Consider the following 20,778-nt stretch of genomic DNA (forward strand, 5'->3'; position numbering starts at 1 on the left):
ATAACTGATCTTGTATTAAATATCCAAGTTTTGTTCATTTTTTGTCCTGCCAGTATATATTTCAATTGTTTTTCTGAAATTAATATCACACGATGTTTCATTTTATTATAGTAGTGTTTATGTGTGATAACTTTAATGATGTAAATGAATAAATATTGTAAATGTATCACTCTAATGAAAGATTTATTTTATGACACAAACATTTAAAAACATATTACTAAGGTTTTTTTTGCATTTGCATTGAAAACGAATATACTTTATGCAAGATAAAATTTCAAACAATAAGGCAATCCACTTCTGTTCTGGTTAAAAAAAATCATCAGAGATAACCATTTTGCCAGAAAAAAACATTAGTCCTGATAATTTTCATTTAAAAATGTTTAGTGAATGAACAACAAAGATAAGATATAAGGTTTGTAATATAAATTAATATGTTGTAATCAAATTACTTACAGGTTTAATGAATAATTTATTGAGTAGCTTGTTTAAAATGAATGTTAAATCATGATGTCTCATGAATATTGCATGTGTTATGATAGTTCTGATGTTATATACATGTATATATATATATCATATTCATTTTATATGTATCACATATATTATAATACTAGATATGTTATGATGAATAAGAATTGACTTTTTAATAGACCTAGTTCATGTACAGTCAAACCTGTATACCATGCTATATCATGCCATTGATGTTATGTAACTGCTGATTGTATTATTACTGTGTACTGACGGACATATTGCCTTTGTATGAATAAAGTTTATCTATCTATCTATCTGTCTATCTATATTTACATTAAAGTTATAACATAAATCAAGTTTTGTTATTTTGAAAGTCTGTGCTTAAAGCTACTATCCCACACATTGTAATTTGAAACAAGATTGCATTTGTGAAAAATGCTATGCCACCACATTAATACAACACTAAATAGTAATGTAGGAACAGAATTTTTTAGGTTAGTGGTTTAATCTATTGTTAATCAAATAAAAGATCAGAGTAGGAATCTACCAATGCAGTTGAGTCTAGTGAATTTGGTGGTGAAGGTCATATTTCACATGGCCAAAATTCCATGACTGTAAATCAAAGGACAACACAGTAAGACACTTAGTCAAATTCTAGGCCAGCTGATATCAAAGTTCACTTTACATCTTAAATACATTGTATGTGCACATGGTTCAAATTTCATAGCTGCACATTAAAGGACAAAAAAGTAGGTCACATCATCAAAATCTAGGTCACATGATATCAAAGTTCAATTTTATAAATAAAAATGTGCACATAGTCCAAATTTCATAGCTGTACATCAAAGGACAAGAAAGTAGGTCACTTTCCCGTTGGGCAAAGCAAAATTTTGACCCAAGGGTTTAATTTAAACAATCTTGATACAGGTCAACCAAACAATCTTGATACAGGTCCACCAAACAACATTTCATGTCAAATATCTAAGCTGTAGCTTTCTCCAATTCAGAAAACATTTGTTTAAGTTTTTGTTTTTACTATGTGTACAAAATGAAAATCAATGCCCCCCGGCAGGGCCAATTTTGACACCAGGGGCAAAATTTGAACAACTTTGGTAGAGGACCCATGGATGATATTATAAAGCAAACATCAAAGCTCTAAGATTATTAATTTTTTACTGTATGTACATATAGTGAAAATCAATGACCCCTGGGACGGGGCCAATTTTGACCCCAGGGCTTTAATTTGAACAATCTGGGTAGATGCCTACCAGACAATGCCTTATGCAAAATATCTATGCTCTAGGCCTTGTTGGTCTTTACAAGAAGATTTTTTTAATTTATTCTTATAATTCCTTTTGGTTACCATGGCAACCAGATTTTTGCAGGGAATGAAATTCTTTGAACAACTTAGGAAGCCCTTCACCCAAGGATCAATCCTGCCAAGTTTGGTTGAAATTGGACTAGTGGTTTTTCACAAGAAGATTTATTAAGTTCACTATATAATCTATATAACACATACGTACAAACACACACACAGGTGAATTGCCATATGCCACCGCATCGCAGATGCTGCGGCGGCATAAAAAGATGTCATCAAAAGATAAAATTACACCACAAGCTTATAGTACATTTATTTGAAACTAGAAGATTAATACATGTCTTGTCCACCAAAAAACCGTCTGATCAAAGTATTATCATTGTTTACCCTGCTGCAATTTTAAACTGTAACAACATTTTATGTTGAAAATATCTACATGTACTTGAATTATAAACAAACTTTTAAATGGTTGCAAGTAGATCAGTTGGTTGCTGGTAGAACAATTGTGCGCTTGGTAAGATTTTTTATTCTGCAATCAATTATGGACAGAAAAATTGCCAAAAAATTGTAGTAATAAGTTATATAACTTAACAGAGTCATGATGTTTTGTTATTGTGAAAAATATATGTCTGCTATGTGATGAAGTTGAATGATATTCAACTTCATCATTAAATATTTATGAAATATACATATATAAATGCAAGAACTTGACCTTGAACCCAGTGACTCTCAACTCCAACCAAACTTAAAGGACCACTTGAGGTATGTTCCTTCTAAATATGAGATACTGATAAAATAATACAAAGGCTGTATAAGATCCAAGTTATGTTCCTTCCAAATATGAAAAATATCAGTCTGTAAATAGCCACTGAATAAGCAAATGTGAGACATCTATTACTTGACCTTGACCCCTAACTCAATCCAAGGTACAATACCATGCAAGTTATCTTCCTATCTAATATGAAAGACATCTGAAAGATTCATGAAGGCTGTATGAGCAAAAGTGTAAAATTCTATTGACCTTAACCCACTGACCCCTTTATTCGTTACAAAGGAAGAATACCATGCATTATATCTTCATACCAAACATGACAGTCCATAAATAAAGGTTGTATGGGCAAAAGTGTAAAAATCTATTTTTGGCATTGGTAACCCTAACCCAAAATGACCCCTAACTTAACCCAAAGGAAGAGGACCTCCCTAGGCATGTCCATACTAAACATGAAAGACATCAATTTAAAAATTAAAGGCTGCATGAGCAAAAATGTTAAAATTCATTGTTTTTACACCAATGACCTTGACCCCAATGACCCCTTATTCCACAGAAAAATATTAAATATATGAGAAATCAGGAGAAATTTAAGACAAATCCAACTTGCCAGAATAGGTTAACCATACAAGGCCCTATTTTCAAAGTGATAGAAAGGGAAATAACCGGGAAAATGGATGGCACAGTTATATTTCTTGACAATATCAAGTACTTTGTATTGATAAGTGTGCAAATTATGAAGCCATTGGTACAGGTAGAACTTAAGATAAATGCAACTTGCCTTTTTAGGTTAATCTCGTATGGACGGACAGACAGACTGATTACTATTTTTATGCCAGGGGGAGTAATAAAAACATAACTTGATAATCTGTTTTAAAACTGACATTTATGTAGTAAAAAAAGGGTTGTTTATATCTGTGCCAATGAAATAACAACCATTATAGCACTAATACTACCTAGAAAATGCTGTTCAACTACAAAAAACTTATCAATATCTAATATGTTTTTGTAATCTAAATGAAAAAACAAACTGAATCTTTTTTGCTTTATTTATTTCAATGGTACATGTGTGCAAATATAAAGCAATGTGAAAGACATTCCTGTAATTTACACTTTCATTTCTAAGTATGTAAATATTTGCAATAATATCCATCCTAAATAAAATTAATAAATAAAAACCTGAGGCAAAAAAATTTATACATATCTGTTGTTCATAAGGCCACCACTTTATGCTAACCTGGATAAGCCAACAGTTTAAATTTTTTGCAAAAGTAAAGTACCGGGACACAAGACTTAAAGCAGCACGCCTCGGAATTCAATGCTTATTTCTTGAAAAATGTAATTGAAAAATTTAAAATATTGTCAAGTGAACAAAGAAAGTAATTTACACATTGCAAATGGCACATTCAATCCAAGTAAATTACCAAATAAAGGTCAAAATGCGCAAAAATAGCCCTTATTGCATTTTGTCATGCAGTAGAAATATGGGTGACAATTACTGGGGGAAAAAACACTTCATTCATTGCATATAACATGTAAATCATACATCAATTTTTGAATATTTTCTATATCATTTATTGTTTTTATTTTCAAAGTTCATTTTCCTAAGTTGATTTTCTTGGAAATATTTTGGCTCCTCTGGGTGGCAAGCAACTTTAAATTTCCATTTATATTAGAGATATCCAGTGAAGTCAATATTGATTATTGAAGTAATATTTTCAATCACTAGCTTTTTAGATCATTCAGGACCAACATAAAAGTCAAAATTAGTTAAAGGTCAAGATGACTTTTTTATTAACTCTAGGCTGTTAGCTTTAGAATAAAACAAGTTGTGGCTTAAGTTTAAGTTGTCAGAAGTCAGCAAGTAAACTGTCTGGACAAAAAATAATATGCTAGTGATCAATTTCAATCACATTTTACACATTTAAAGTACTCTTATCTTTCATTATATCTCAGAGAAATTGAAAATCTGGTAGTAAAATTGCCACACCCATGACCCGTGATAATCTACAACTGCTGTAGAATATCACGTCATGGGTGTGGCCAAATAACTGAATTATCAAAATAGTTTTCTTCTTTTAACAATTGTTTGACTGAGGTGGGGCCTGTATTGAAACATTCACAATAATTGTTTTGCATCAGACATATACTATTACATGTATAACTATATTTTTAAATGTAGTGTAAGAATTTCAAAAGTAAAAGAACAAGAACTTAAGGAACTTAATTTTATTGCATTGTATTTCCTTAATTTTTTGCATGAAATACATGCCAAAGTGCAAAGAAAAATTAAAAAATAAAAAAAGCTATTGGTTGGTGTGCTTGACTATTCTATAAGAGCCTCAACAACGTAGAAATTTTCTAAATGAAAGGGCTATAATTCTGTCAAAATTCAAATTAGGTTAAGGACCTTGGATAGCGATCTATTATAATCTAAAATAAGTGTGTGAAGATTCAGCCTCTTCCCTTCAGTTGTTGTGGATGCAAAAACTTAAACCAAAGTGTAACACCAATGTCTTTGTTAGCACAATAGCTCTCCCTGTTCTTCAAATAGTCCAAGCTAAAAATGTCGCCAAGCTGTAACAGACTTTATTCTGATAAACCATTAATACTAAATGTTACTATAAAATGTCATTACTACACATAAGTTAAGCACCCGATGGTGGGTTATTATATTATTATTGCACATCTTCGAAAATACATTAATGGAATCAAGTTGTTTGTCACGTAACCATATATGAGGTCTTTTCTCCTGGATAAATTCCACTGCCTTGTCTGGTGACCATCCATGGATCTGTAAACGTAATATAAAGAAAACTTCTATTACCTAAAATATAGTGTTATTTATAGTTCATACAAAAAGTAAATAATTTAATACTTGTCAGTGATTTCCATTTACAATTAGAATATTCAGAATGGGTCCTTTATTAAAATTTGCCTGGATAATTAAGAGTATGATTCTCTGCTAACTGATTACTTAGATCAGCCTTTGATAACCAAGGTGCTGTACACATTTAACATGTAAGAAACTATCTAGTTTTTTCATTAAAATGGAGTGATTTCTGTATCCACTAAACTATCTGGCCTCACTGCCATTGTCTGTCTTTAGCCATTTTAACGATTTGCTAAAATTTCATTAATTTAGCTACAGACATTTTAATTTGGTTACTGGACTTCTTGTCCAAGTTATGCTAATTTTGATCATTTTTTGTATGAAATCTGATAATTATACATATTTGGCTTAAAGAAATGTTCAACCAGGATAAGCTTGTCACTATCTATATGGTCTATCCTTCAAAAAACAAAATGACTATAAATCTTTTGAGGTGAGTCACATGTAAAGTTTGAACCTGTGGCAACTGTAGTATATATATAATCATTTCTCATACAATCAATGAAAATCACAATAATACAGTCTTTATCTGAAAAAAAAAAGGCTTGCAGCAATGAAATGATTGAGACACCAGTATAATGCCAAGCTGGTCAACTTGTACATCTGTGCAGTCTGACCAGGTTCTATACTGCTTGTTGACTACATTTATATTTTCATCTTGATATCCCACAAATTGATAATGGACAGTTCCAGACACTAGACAAGTCCATTTAAGAAATCAACAGATTATAGGTTAGTTAGCATGCTTTACAATAGCATAGTAACAATGAAATTTTTAACTAATATATCTCAACTAACTTTGACTAGATAGCACGCTACAATGGTTGCACTACGGGTTCGTCCAGCCTTACAGTGAACATACACGCTGCCTAAATCTTTGTTATGATAATCCTCAATAAATGCAACAGCCTTTCTAATATTTTCCTGACTTGGACTGGCAGTAAAATCTACAGTAGGTATCTTCAAACTGCTTTACACCAGCCTTCTCCCATTCCTGAAATTGTCAACAAAATATTTTTCATTTTAACCTCAAATAAACATACTATAAAATAGTTTTGAACTACAACAAAAGCACCATAACTTAACTTCAAACCTGACTAGACTCAGAGTCTCTCTACACAGTTGACTGTTCATTTGTTATGTTATATCATAGAAACCCCTTAAACACAGAATGTAATGTAAGTTATTCAAAGCAAGATGACTTGTATTCAAATTCGAAGGTATATAATTTAATTCAGTCAGACATAAAGATTGCCTTGAAACAATGAAAACAAATTCTTGTTAGTTTCCAATATTGTCACAAATTCCCTTGTTTTTCACTACATTAACATTAATGAATAGGAAGACCGATCAGATTTATTACCAGTGGCATTTTTCTATTGCTTATATTAGACAGCACTCTATGGGCTATAAGAAAGAATTCTTGCTAACAGACACTTACCAATACAGATGTGCTGCCATTCAATCTACATTTAATTAGTTTTTACTAGAATATAACTTTTATTAATTAATGAAAGAATTGACAAAAAGTAGCAAAGGGAGATAATGCTGATTCTTTATAAATCTAACCTCAGTGGTATTACAAAACTGCTCCAGTTCCCAATCCTCATTCAGTGTTATCACCCCTTTAACATTCTCTTCTCCTACTAACTAAAATATAAATACATATAAAATATCATCTTTTTAACATAATGTTAGATGATCTGATAACAATATAAAAAATACAATGTACAATGTATATAGTTAGAATACATTCTCTTGTGCATTTATGGATGCCAACAAATATAATCTTGTTTACAATGTGCATGTTGGTGCATATTTTACAATCATTTTTAAAATTTAAATCATTTGAGCATAATACACTCACTACAAAACCAGAAGCTTGTAACATGAAGTTAATAAATGAGAATGGCTACTTGTAAATCAAATTTGTAAATTAATATTAACTTTCCAACTGAATGACACTGATTTTTGTACATAGTAACATTATCATGATAAATTGTAGCATGTCATGTCTTTTCCTTCATAGACAAAGAATTTTCCTTTATTGTACATTATTCAACCATTTATCAGTAGTACAATGAAGCTGTGACTTTTGAATACACTTTACCATTACTTTGTATCTTAAAGCCAAACAGTGCAGCTTTTTATGTTGATACCTTTTAAAGGATTGGCTACATTGAAGATTTTTAATGACGACACCATAGCGATCATAAATAGCTTAACATTTTCTTCAATACAGACATTGAAGCTGTAAAATAAGTAAATGTTACATGTATTACATGTACTAAATACTGACCCATTTTGTCATTCCTCTGAATGGTAGTGCTCCAAGTAAAACAGTCTCATCTATTCTATCATACCAGTTCCTGCCAGTCACCTGGGCCATCACCACATTGTAAAAGAGAGTTGGGTAGAAGGCAACCTTATTCATTAAACTCATGATGAAGCTTCAATTAGTACAGTTTTGATTCTTTGCAAACAATCTGTACTAATTTTACATGCAACAAACTTGCTTATATAAATGGATATATACCCGGTACCAAAAAAATATTTCTTATATTGTCTTTGTCTATTTATTACTTTTTTTAGAGTGTTAAGGAAAGCAAGGTACCAATCCAACCTTACATGTACACCACCTTTGTGGTTTTATCAAGATGATGTTTATGTCATTGCCATTGATGTAGAATTTCTGAAAATAGTATAAATAGCACAGATTCAATCAAATTGTGAGACTTAGTTAATATAACTAGGGACGAGTTTATCAATTATATATTTAAATTTTTAAAGTATAACAGAGTTACCAATGAGTAGTTTTACATGAAGTAAACAATTGTATTATTTCAAAAAATGAGGCATGGATCTAGACTTTCAGTGCAAAATCTTGATAAATACAAGATATGCACAATCATGCAACAATAAGTTAATTAATGAAAGAAATGAAATAAAATAACTCCTGTATATAAGTAAGTTTATAAGGAAGATTATTTGAAAATAATTTATGATGAAGTTATGGTTCTCTTGCAGTGCACTCCCTCTCACTGTTACCTATTCACATTTTAAGTTTCACTGGAATCCCCCCAATACTTGCAGTTATTTTCTGAAAGGGAAATACAGACTACATTAACCTTGAACTTTATATAAGTGTTAATCTGGCTTTGGTGGTACAATTCAGGGTGTTGCATATGACACCTTTTCTTAATATGGTATACTATTTGTCCAAACTTATTTCAAAATCCATAAATGAATGCCATGGAAAAGTTGCATAGTTGATCAGTTAATGGGAGGGAACTTCAGTAATTGCATATAATAATATACATGTATTTTTTCTCATGACAATATGTTATTGACATTCATACTACACTAACTCACTGACTGCCATTTCAATTAATTTTGAAGAAAAAATGGGCTCTAACTTGCAGAATAAAACAGCTGTAATGAACATGTACTACGGAATGTCCAGTATATTACTAGGCCCTATAGAGTATTCTGTATCTGCCTGCTGATTAATATGACAGCACCTCTGCCTACACCAAAATTAAAGAAGACAGAAAGTAAAAATTCAAAAGTACCTGTTTCATTTTGACATAAAAATAGGAGTGAAACATCTCCAAGACGTTTTACTATAACTTTGTGAGTGAAACGTCTTGGTGTTAACTGTCTTGGAAATGAAACGTCTGTCTACCAGAATGGTCTATCAAATTTAAGTACACATGTCAATAAAGTATAAGTTAATGACCAAAAACAATAACATTTAAGTCAGTCTGCAGTGTTTATAGGTTGTTTACAGAATATTATTTTACGATAATATCATTACTGACAAGACAAATAGGCCGGATATCTGTGAGTGCAACTGCAATACAATACATTATATACTGGTGCCTCATATTTCTGTTGTACCTACAATTCCAAGGTATTAGGCATAAACAGTCTCAAGTACCTCCTAGACCTCATGGCTCATGCATCTTCCAGTAGATTTACTTTTACTTTTTTATTGTATTTTTATTGAAATGCTATATATATATATGACTGAAAAAACTTATAATTTATTAAGATTAAGAGCAAAGTAAATAATTTCACAATTTTACTTTAAGTTTTCATACCTTTTACGACAATTGTCTTTGTTAAACAACCATTGAGAGATTTGATAAATGCCATAGAGAAAATTCCCACTTTCGGACGGGGCTAGGTTACGTATGTACTGGCATGCGAGCAGTTCCCGTACAAAAATCGTAGTTATTTAAACATTATTTTTTATTACGCTCACTCACCAAAATTTGAATGTTACACATCAATATTCGGCTCGTCACACAAATCATGGAAATTCCATCATGTTCTAAACATAGAATAACCCTTAGTTATGAGGCCTCATATGGGGTACCGAAATTATCCGTTATTTTGTATGAAGAGAAGTAGTTCCCGTACATAAACTTTAACCCATTATAATTATACAATTTTATTATATCGGACCTATTTTTCATTCATAATTGTTAAAACAGACCATTTTCTAAAAGATACATAGATGTAATTCAGGAAATAGAAAGTAGACTAAACGCGTGTATCTATTGCCCGGTACCGTTACCCCCAACGCATTTACATGCGATGGCATGCTTGTATGCATGATATTTTACGCATCAAAGCCATAAAATTATTTTATATAGTAACATTGGTCAAAATTCTGATAATTAAACAAGTTCATCACATTGCCTTCTTATCTGTAAACAGGTGGTATTAGTGGAAAACCCTTTAACATGCCTTACGTGTAAGTATGATTGCGCATGCGCGCAAGGACGGAATCCCCCAGATAAAACAAGGTCACGTTTTGACAACGCACAGGTGAAAGTGATTTAAAATGAGACTTTTTATACGGAATTAGGGTGGTTTCGTCAAACTACCGGTTCGGCTAACTTAATTTATGAAGAGGTGCGAAAGTGGTTTCGTCTAACTGATATTATATAGTAATTAAAGGAAAAGTAGATGTGGTTCATATATATAGTGTTTTTATCATCAATTGAATATTTTGTTATAATTAAATTATGACGCAAATATCATTAATGAATATAATATATTGTAGAAGTATGTTTATATATTAATTATACTTATTTTGAAAAGGTTTTTTCGTTATTTGATAAACAACGACGTTGAAGGTAAGATCCTGAAACAATTCTAATACAATATATTAATATATTAGTAAATGTCTATTTGTGAATTTTGATATATTTCTAAATAAAAAATAAAATGTTCATGTTTTTTGTTGTTTTTTTTCTCACATATTATTCATCAAATACGGAAAATGAAATTAAAAGGAAATTTTTTTTTTGAAATTATTGACGTTGTATGTTTACTAAATCAACTTTACATTTATTCCGACATTATTCATTACAGGATGGCACAGAAGGATCAACACACGAGCAGGACGTGCGGACTTGAGATTGTACATGTTACTTCCATTATATATAAAAAGTGATGAATAAAGAATAAAAAATATTGTTGAATACTACGTAAAAGCCATGGTGTATACTCTGTAATACTATGCATGCTTATAAAGAGATGAATAAAGAATTTAAAAAATATGCGTTGCTTATTACTACAAAATAATGGTATAAATTTTATTCCAATAACAACATTGTTCCTTCTTTTACCATTTGTGAATATAGGTCGACATTAGTAAAAATATATTTTACAGGTTTCACTTAATGTGTATATATTTGTGTAAATTTTATAAATTATTCTTTTTTTTCAGGTTTTACTTTCGTATATACGTATATACATTTAAATCATAGTTTTATATCTATTGAGTGGTGAAAAAAGAATTAAAACAGATTGTTGTTTATTACATAGAAATCATGATGTATTATTTTCATTTTTGAATAATGTGCATACCTCATTTATTTATATAGAGAAAAACAAAGTATTTAAAAAATATGTGTTTTTTATAATAATTACGTACGTGGATTTTTTTTATGTATTCATGCATTTTTAATTCTTTCTCTTTCAAGCTTTATTTTTTGTTTAGTATATATGTCGATTTTATTCCGATTAAAAGCATTATTTTTCAGCTTTAACTATTTGTATGTATAGTTTGTCATAGAATTTAAAAATAAACTTGTGTGAAATGTAATTTGTGTTGACTCTTTAGTTTTTTTTTTTTCAGGTTGTACTTTTAAACGTATATATATATTTCTATGATGTTGTTTGTTCCCTGAGATCTTGTGTTATTATTTTATGTAAATATATATATGTTATTACCAAGTTTAGGATATCCGCACATTGCCTTAGGATTGAAACCGGACGATATGGTCAGAATAGAATTGAAAGAGGTGAAAGAACATGCAGTGTATGTCAATCCAGAGACATTGAGGATGAATTCCATATGATTTGTGTGTGTCCCTGCTACAGACTTATAAGAAAACGTTACATTGATAGATATTATTATGAAAGACCATCTATGTTTAAACTTACCCAGTTGTTGTCAACCAGAAATGAAAAAATGTTGAATAATTTAGTTTGTTTCCTAAATTGTGCATTAAGAATTAGGCATAATCTTTTACAATAAATAATTAATAAATATATAATAAATAAATAAATGCTCAATTTATTGTCATGTACGTTAAGAATCTCATGTTAAATGATACTGATATATATTCTATACCTTCTTTTGTCATATGTACCACAGATACTGTCATTTTCAATATTGTATTATATCATTATATTGTTTGACTTTGACATAACAATGTATAATTATGTTATGGATGAGGAGCGAAATGCTCAAATCTAAAATAAAATTCATGTTCTGTTCTGTTCTGTTCTGTAAATATCATTATTATTCTAAAGAAAAGAATAAATAATATGTTTAAATTTTCAATATCTTGTCTTTAATTGCATGAAAATGTGTGATAAACCACACATTAAGACCCGCGATAATTGATGTGCCCATTATACAATAGCTATTGTTCACTATATAAATTAAGTTAGCCGAAACCACTACCTGTTTTACTATATAAGATCAGTTAGACGAACCGGTAGTTCGACGAAACCACTCCCACCCTTTATACGTACTGCCGAACTGACACTTAGATTTTGTCTCGTTTATGTATCTGCTTGATTTGAAATGAATTTTTGAAGAATGCATGTAAAAATCAAGCGTTTAAATGAAAAATACGGGTACTGCTTCTGTACGGGAACTGCTCGCATGCCAGTATAGATTTACTAAAAAATAAAGATGACTATTGGTTTTGCTTTGATACTGTTCAAATGTAAATTGTCTTGGAAATATTAGAACACAAATAGTAGCAGATAGGTGTTCATTAATATGAGATGAGACACCATTATATCATTGGACAGCTGTAGTCCAAAAATATAGACGTAACCGCGGATTTGAAGCTATTTTTACATGGGTCAAATCCGCACATTTTCCGATAAACTGTAAAAAAAGAAAATGCGATGTCTTTCAATGAAGGACTATGGACAGCTGCTTAACATAACTTAATATAACTTCAATTTACAATAAATATACCTAAAAACATCTTAGTTAAGAATTTTCAGAGTTTAAAAGCATTAAACTTACAGCTTCTGGATTTCTACAGAAAATTTGACATCTAACATAAAATGGTGTATTTAAATCTAGGGGAGATAATTGTTGTAGTTTACAAATGGCGGTATCCGATTCTGTATAAAACAAAAGGAAAGTATATAATATTTCTTGAAAAAATGTTCTATGTGATTTAGTATGAGCATTTTCGATATAATTTATAATAAGATAACTAGACCTAATTTAATATGAATAAATTTTATATGATTTCGTTCATCTGCTATACATGTACATTATAAATATCATATCAGATAATATAATTAGCAAGCCTTTCAAAGTCTTGCAAACAACTGCTTACTCCACACAACCATACTACAGAGGGTGGAGTACGGAAACTCCGTAATTAAGTTATGGATTTAAATCCAAGCAAACCTCGGTCCCTGGTCTTGACAATTTTAAGCTTACCACAATATTTAACACTTAAAAAACTTCACCTTTAAACATCCCAAGTTCCTTTCCAAACATGCCGCCATTGCCCCTGTTTATAAAATGGGCCAAAAATGCAAACCAACATGCATTGACTCTAAGCTAATATGTAGCATGTTTCCAATATCATGTCTTTTTATAATAAACGTGATATCTTAAGCCCTTATCAACATGGTTTCAGGTCATAACATAGCTATTAAACCCATGACAACTTATAACAAGCCAAACAGGCTGACTGAAAAGTTATTCTACTCGCAAACAACACAATAACTTATCTTAAAATTTAATTCACACAAAGACCCTTCAAAAACTCTCAATAACCTTAAAAAATTGGGAAACTGATTGGTCCATGGACTTTAATCAAGATGAGAGTGAAATCATATATATGAATCAGTCGAAAGAAACATCCGTTGTGTTTCCTTATACACTTCACGGCAAAGAACTAAAGTCAGCCGAGACTCTTATATATTAAAGAAATTGTCACAGTAAGTTAAGACTTTTCAATGGTCAGTCACATAAGTAATATAACAACTAGTCATGTGATTAATGACAGTGTCAATAATGAAGCTAAAAACTTGAGCATCTAGGACCTCATACATACATTGTAGGGTGTTTAAATTTTCTTCCCTAGGATTGCATCTAATATAATTAAGTAATTTATGAAACGGACGGGTAGTTATGACTGTTGGCTATTTGTTTTTATATGTGCTTTTTAGCCAATAGTTTGAGTGATCAACTGTCAATATCTCAAAATCAGGCGCAATGGTTTCATTTAGCATTTTTGTATATTGAGTCAAATTTCATTTATTAACACACTTTTAATCTTTTGTAAAATTTGATAGGACATCTTCATTTATTTGCATTCATTTTAAATTGAATAAAATTATTAGCATTTTTACAGCACGTAGTGTTTAAAGACGCATTAATCAAAGTTATACGCATTTGTGCCTGCGAATAATAGCTTTACGAAATTGTTTTATATGGTATATAGCATTGAATTACTCTGTCAAATCATGTATCAGTTTACAACTTTATTCAATGTCTTGTTATTTAAAACAGATATTGGCACGTCGTTTAATGGTTTAAATGAACATATGGACTCATAATATCGCCTTAATTTAACTTGATAGATATTATAAATAGAGGCACCAATTTGGTTTTTAACAAAGATATACCACTAGATCTACTCTAACGAATAAATTTAACTATACTTTTCGTATATATGATAAACAGGCCTATTATGGTTTTATTCACAATTTAAACATTCAAAATAATAATCATCAATTGAGATTAGACGATCCTTGAAAATGTCTCCAACACAATTTATAGATCTTGATAATAAACAGTCTATAGTATTTCATTGTAATAAAATTAGATATCTTAAACAATAGTTAATTGGCAATATTTTATCTCGAGTTTTTTTCCTTCTGTTGAAACAATAATGTTGAAATGTGTTTTAATATCGTTGATTATTAAGGCTATTTGAAGATGTGTTGTTTACTGTAACAGAAAATATTTTTTGTGCTCTTTTAAAGGTATTGTTTCAATCGTTTAGATAAAAATGGCGGATATATATTGAATGGTAAGTTTTATTGAGGCAAAAATAAAGTTTAATGCTTTAAACTACATTGTCATAGTTGTAAGAGGTTTATATAAAACATTTTAATATAGATTTTTAATTACAAAGGAAGAAGGAGAAATGTTTAAAATTGTATTCTAACTGTTGTTAATAACTGGAGTAATACAGCCATAAAAGGTAAGTATTGTTTTATGTATACTGACAAAGTATATACTCTTTTTTTTCCATCACATCATACTTTTGTTATTGAATTTAATATTGAACTATGCGATTTTTTAATGTAATATGTGTTCCTGGCGTGTAATCACGACCAATATCAAGGCTTTGAATGATGTGTTGAAAATATAAATCGAATAAATTGGAAAGCTACATTTACCAATGAAGAGATTATCTATTCTAAGAATTATGCCTCGGATACAAACCATTTGGTTGACAACAAGTAGCAGGATGAAGTCTAAATCCAAAGAGAATGCAGCCTAAGTAGTAGTGGCAGTGATGATGCACACTTGACATGCATTATTAATTTTATTAAAATCGCCAAAACAAATCCTCCCACTGCCTTGTATTCCTTTAACATGTTTAACTAGCGCGCTAGATGACTAATACCTATAATTAAGACATTATTGGCATTGTCACCTATATTTCTACATTGTCCCTTATAAGTGCTTTATAAAAACATTCATTTCCAGTATATACGAGGTAATGATACATTTAATGCCTGTCAGTGTAACTTTGAAATAGTATGGCCTCTGAAATAGTACTGTTACAAATGCGTACAGTGATCATAACAACAACGATTGGCGTCGCAAACTGATTTCATTACGATTTTTCACAAAAAACATTTAACTTGTCCTTTATTAATCACCAACTTACCTGATGTCCTTAGCTTTTGCCATCAGAACAGAGAGCCAGTATAGGGGCTCTATATTTTTGTAGCTCAACTTTCGTATTTTGGTACTAAAATCCCTTCAAGTTTTAATGGACTGTTATTCCATATTCAAAGGAGAACGAATCCATTGCACAAACTATGCAAAATAATGGCCGGAGTGTTTCTATTACCAGATGGTTAATGTTTCAGATGTGTAGTTTATGTGACAGAAGATGTTGTTGGAAGTGAACTTGGCCAATAGAATGGAGACTGCTACCATCGAGCAAATACACAGGGTCAAACAACTTCAGCTGAAACATGTCGAAAAACTTCCTGCAATTAAAAAGGTTAATAATATCTACACGTATCTAAAACACTAGTGTTTATACAAAAATAATTTAGTGTTCGACAACATTCAGAATAAGTATCAAGGGAACTTTTTTTATAAGCGTTACTACAAGTATTTTAATTAGGTGATTAAATTCAAACACTTTTTGAAGTATATCATCTCAAAAACCCTTAAGAAGATCTTAAGTTTTTAGTTTGGTTTCTTTTCATGACATCGTTATAATACAACGTGGTTCATTCGAAAGGAAAATAATTGTCCTTAGTATGTATCGGCGATATTTTCCAACAAATGGAAAATAAATTGTATTAAAATCTTTATCCTATCTTTACACCAAGCTTTCTCTACATTCTATTCATGTTTTAATTAGCCCGATGACATTTTTAGGAATATTCTCGATTCCGTATTTACGTATAATATATATTTACCTAATGTCTTTTCGATTTGCAAATAGACAAACTGTCAAAAATTGAAATGGAAACAAAGGGTAAGTCTTCTGTATTTAGCACAGGTTTGGTTAAACTTCACACATGTTTATACTTTTTGCACAAGACACATTACTGATATTTCTGGATTACTTTGAGCAACACCGTCACGTGCTTCTCATCTTTACAGCTTTTTAATCTTAAGCTTTCAACTTTTCGACTGTCAAATTGTTTTCATGAACTATCATATCATTAGGACGAAAGAAATCTTGTACTTTTAAGCACATACCTTTGGTAAATGACAAATGACTACAAACAGTTGCGACAGATCACTCAATAATATGGCTACCAGTGAAATTCAAGCAGTTGAATATCTAAATTTACTTGAAGGAGGATGCTTGTCTCGAGAAGAAGCAATTATAGTTTGATTTGTAAATACTTTAATTAATTGTTATAATGTTCAAGGGTTCAAGTGCACGAGTATTTCTAAGCCTCATTGCAAAGCAATTTATACCATAGATATAGCGCTTATTTTAATAAAGTCACCTGACATGCTGGGTTTTTAGAAGCACTTTGGCAAGAGAAATTATTATCATGGAATGCAATTCAATTCAACGTATCACGTTAAGTTAAATTGATTTTGTTTTAACCTATTGGAACCAAAAGTGATTAGTATATACAACCAGTAGTGACAGGCCTGCCTGCTCATCGTGTTATTTGACTAAACTCTACACTGTTGGCAGACTAGCTTAAAGTTTTCATTTTGATATCCAAAAGTTTGATAATGGGAAGTTCCAAAAATGGAAGCGAAGAAATTTGCAGTGTTAAGCGTTTAATCATTTTCGTTATACTTAATTAAAAAAGAAAAGAAAATGAAATAGACCAATGAATTTTTGCTCTGTCATCGTGTGCACAGCGTGACCTGTTAATTTAAATGAACTTTTCATTTGTGTTATCTTTTTAAATACCTATTCTAACGTTAAGTCTTTAATCATCAAACCCATCTGTATATTTGTATATTAAGTTATAGAATTTATGAAATGACATGGTCCAATACTTTTGTCATCAAGATAAACTGGTAATTATAGAATATCTTACACCTTGTGGGAAATTTGATCTTGTACGAGATCGGTCGGCAATTACGATAAACCATATGACTCGTACTTGACTTACAGTAAAATATTTAAAACTATCTAGTTAATCTTAAAGAATGTTTTTAAATTTATTCAGCACATTCGTATTGACACTAGTAATTATCAAACGAAAATAGAAATTAGCCGATAAAAGATTATTAAGTTCATAAATGTATTAGTAAATAGCATTCAAAAGGTAAATAAAAACTATTGTTATTATTAACAAAAAGTTATATTTAAACAATGGCTTAAAATGTTTGACATATGAAAGTGGGTGTTGACTTTTACAAGTTTGTTTCCTTCAAAATATTCAGAATTGCCACTGTGATTAAGGAAAGAACTACTTTCTAATGACGCTGTTTAATGGCATTAAAATCTTATGCATATAGATAAATGTTTAAAATAAACACACAATTCTATTATTCATGCAATGTTGGAAATAAATTTTTGCAAATCCTACGTTAATTAGAGTAAAAATAAGGAAAAACAGCAATTCAATTTGGATTTCACAATATTTGCATAAGCAAATCCTCTTATTTGATACATGGTTATTGAAAATATATACATTTAACAATGAAAGATATTCGATAATAACGATTCATATCCTTTTATTACTCTTTCGTAAATATTTGCTGTGTTGGATGCTATTCTTGTATTGGGATGTACTAAATCATATCCTATTTTTCAACTGAAATCGGTTATAAAAAATAAACAGTGCACATTTCTGCATAGTGTTTGCCTTTCATCCGATGAAGTTCCAAGTCATTAGCTTTTAATAATGAAAGGGGATTTTATTGGATTGAGTCCGGACTGTAAATCTGAAATCAAAAAATTCTTTGCTAAGTACGGATACCGTTATTTCCTTTGCCCACAGCTTCTGATTTGTAAACATTGCGGACTTCCATTACCTTTGCAGTTGTCACGTGACCAAGGGCTCACCAGGACATGCGCATTTAAGGAGTTCCGCTTTGAGCCGCCATTTGTTTCAAGGAAAAAAGATATCAAAAAGAAGAAACTTCCCCCTATTCCGGAGAACATGCTACCAAAACGACACAATAGTTTCGAGGAGGAAGAAGAAGATTATGAAGAAGGACATAGCGACCTCCCTACATTACCCTCATTGTCTATATCACCGGCATTTCTTACAGAAAGGGTAAGTCAAGTTGAACCTTAGTCAACGTTATTGCCGTAGCATAATTGCGATCTGAAATTTTAACCAATTGTTTTTTAATTGTACAACTTATTTCATCCATTAGATTGAGTAAATTTGCATAGTAACAGAGAAAAAAAACCAAAACAGACACACTCAGATTGATTTTTCATTTTTATTTTTTTTTGTAGTTTTTTTTTTTATAATCTATATGCTGAAACTGATATCATTAAATTCTTACCATTAGGCAGATGAACGTTCACTGTCGGTTGAGGTTGCTGCCAGGATTCCCAGTTACCACATGTTTAATACCCGGGAGTTTACATTTCCGGAATCAAGTGCAAAAAGAAAGAAGCATCTACCTAGTCAGCCAAGTATTGTCCCAGCCCTTACACCTAGAGTTAGAGAAGTCCCTATTCAGGCAAAGATAGAAAAACTAGCCAAACAAAAGAGAAAGGAAAGGGTAATGTTTTGGCAAGATGTTGTCTTATTTATGAGTTTTTTTCTCTTTTGTTTGCGAAGCCCGACTTATATGATAGAAATAATAGTGACACATTTCAAGTCGGTGCGTTTTAAAACAATGGTTTTATCAAAGATTATCATCTCAATATATCATACTGTTTTACAACATCAATGAATATGTATGTGTAAACTTGATAACAGACTCTTGAAAAAGCGTTTTCAGACATTTATTGTCCACATTACAAATAAGAAACCCTCCCGTTTCTCCCATTTTTGAAACGTTCATGCTTTGGTCTCTTCATATTCAAAAGTACTTTTTGTATTTCAAGGCAAAACGAGCTGTAGAACGAAGGTATGAGAAAAAGCTACACAACATGATGGACATGAACTCGCCGACGTCTCACATGGCATTTAAGAGTAAAAGGGAGCCAGAGGTTGCTAACTCGTTCCATTTAAAAGAACACAAACTATCTCCGTTTAAGCAAATGACGAAAACATCGGAGGAAAGTGACAAAACATCAAAACTTCATCCGAGATTGTATACTAGGATTGTTGATAGCATTTACTCTTATACTAAAGGACTCCATGAACATAACCGTTCGTCAGACAATCAAGGACCGTATGAAAGACTCATGGTGACGCCGGTAACGGTTAGAGATGAAGGTAAAGATGACGTCAATAGACAGTTAACATATCTCCCGCCAATACTTTAAATATTTTTTTTTAAAAAGAATCTAAAAAAGTGCCTTATGTGCTGTGTAAAAAAGGAAATTTGAGGATAATGTAGCGACTACAAACATGTCATTTCTAAGGAAGTGGACAGTGTTATGTGTTGACGAGGATTGTTTGTGTAAATTTCTTCCAATTTAATATAATATGACCGGTCTGTTTTACGACATGTCCCAAGAAGTTATCAGTGTGACGTTTTACAACTTTGCGTCGGGACCAAAGTTACATGCATATACCTGAGTTTTGAAATTTTTATTTCTTTGTTTCGTGAATGGCTTTAAAGATGTTCTTCCTGTATAAATTATACAGTTCCTCGGTATAGATTCGAAAAAGGTACATAATTATATTGATTTGTATAACGACGAAATGTTGATAACTTTAGTATGTTTTACTAAAACGACTTTTTGGTTTAATCTAAAACTACAGTATAATTACAACTAAAAAGAATGACTACTTTTCTTATTATATTAGAAATAATTTATCAAATATGGTTTGTTTTAAAACTTCAATACAGTACCCATCAAGATAAAATGATATTTTTGTGAATATATACTGACTGTATTATTCACGGTTCCATTCAGAAAGTAAATATGTCTTTACTGTTCTGCAGACGACATAATT

At 30.9% G+C, this 20,778-nt stretch overlaps 2 protein-coding genes across 4 annotated transcripts; one reads left to right on the plus strand and one right to left on the minus strand.

Annotated features, from left to right (window-relative positions):
• Positions 1-5,193: 5,193 nt before the first annotated feature.
• LOC132718031 (phosphatidylglycerophosphatase and protein-tyrosine phosphatase 1-like) lies at positions 5,194-13,083 on the minus strand (the record flags this gene model as incomplete). Its single annotated transcript, XM_060701635.1, is given in 6 exon segments — positions 5,194-5,349; positions 6,247-6,414; positions 6,416-6,442; positions 7,018-7,098; positions 7,748-8,140; positions 13,016-13,083. Coding segments are annotated over 5 exon segments (576 nt in total), but the record flags the coding sequence as incomplete, so codon positions are not given.
• A 1,683-nt stretch (positions 13,084-14,766) lies between these two features.
• LOC132718038 (uncharacterized) lies at positions 14,767-20,147 on the plus strand. 3 transcript variants are annotated; one of them, XM_060701640.1, is made up of 7 exons: positions 14,767-14,827; positions 15,001-15,047; positions 16,123-16,259; positions 16,713-16,745; positions 18,733-18,969; positions 19,214-19,429; positions 19,758-20,147. In XM_060701640.1, the coding sequence occupies exons 3-7, from the start codon at positions 16,146-16,148 to the stop codon at positions 20,139-20,141; spliced, it is 984 nt and encodes a 327-aa protein (XP_060557623.1). In that variant the 5' UTR covers positions 14,767-14,827; positions 15,001-15,047; positions 16,123-16,145; the 3' UTR covers positions 20,142-20,147. The 3 variants fall into 3 exon arrangements, with proteins under 3 accessions (XP_060557623.1, XP_060557626.1, XP_060557625.1); XM_060701642.1 differs by lacking the exons at positions 14,767-14,827; positions 15,001-15,047 and adding an exon at positions 15,086-15,221; XM_060701643.1 differs by lacking the exons at positions 14,767-14,827; positions 16,713-16,745 and having other exon boundaries at positions 14,857-15,047.
• The last annotated feature ends 631 nt before the right edge of the window (positions 20,148-20,778 follow it).

The sequence above is a fragment of the Ruditapes philippinarum genome, unplaced genomic scaffold (assembly GCF_026571515.1).
Source record: "Ruditapes philippinarum isolate M1 unplaced genomic scaffold, ASM2657151v2 ctg2215_1_1_1_1, whole genome shotgun sequence".
Lineage (NCBI taxonomy): Eukaryota > Metazoa > Mollusca > Bivalvia > Venerida > Veneridae > Ruditapes > Ruditapes philippinarum.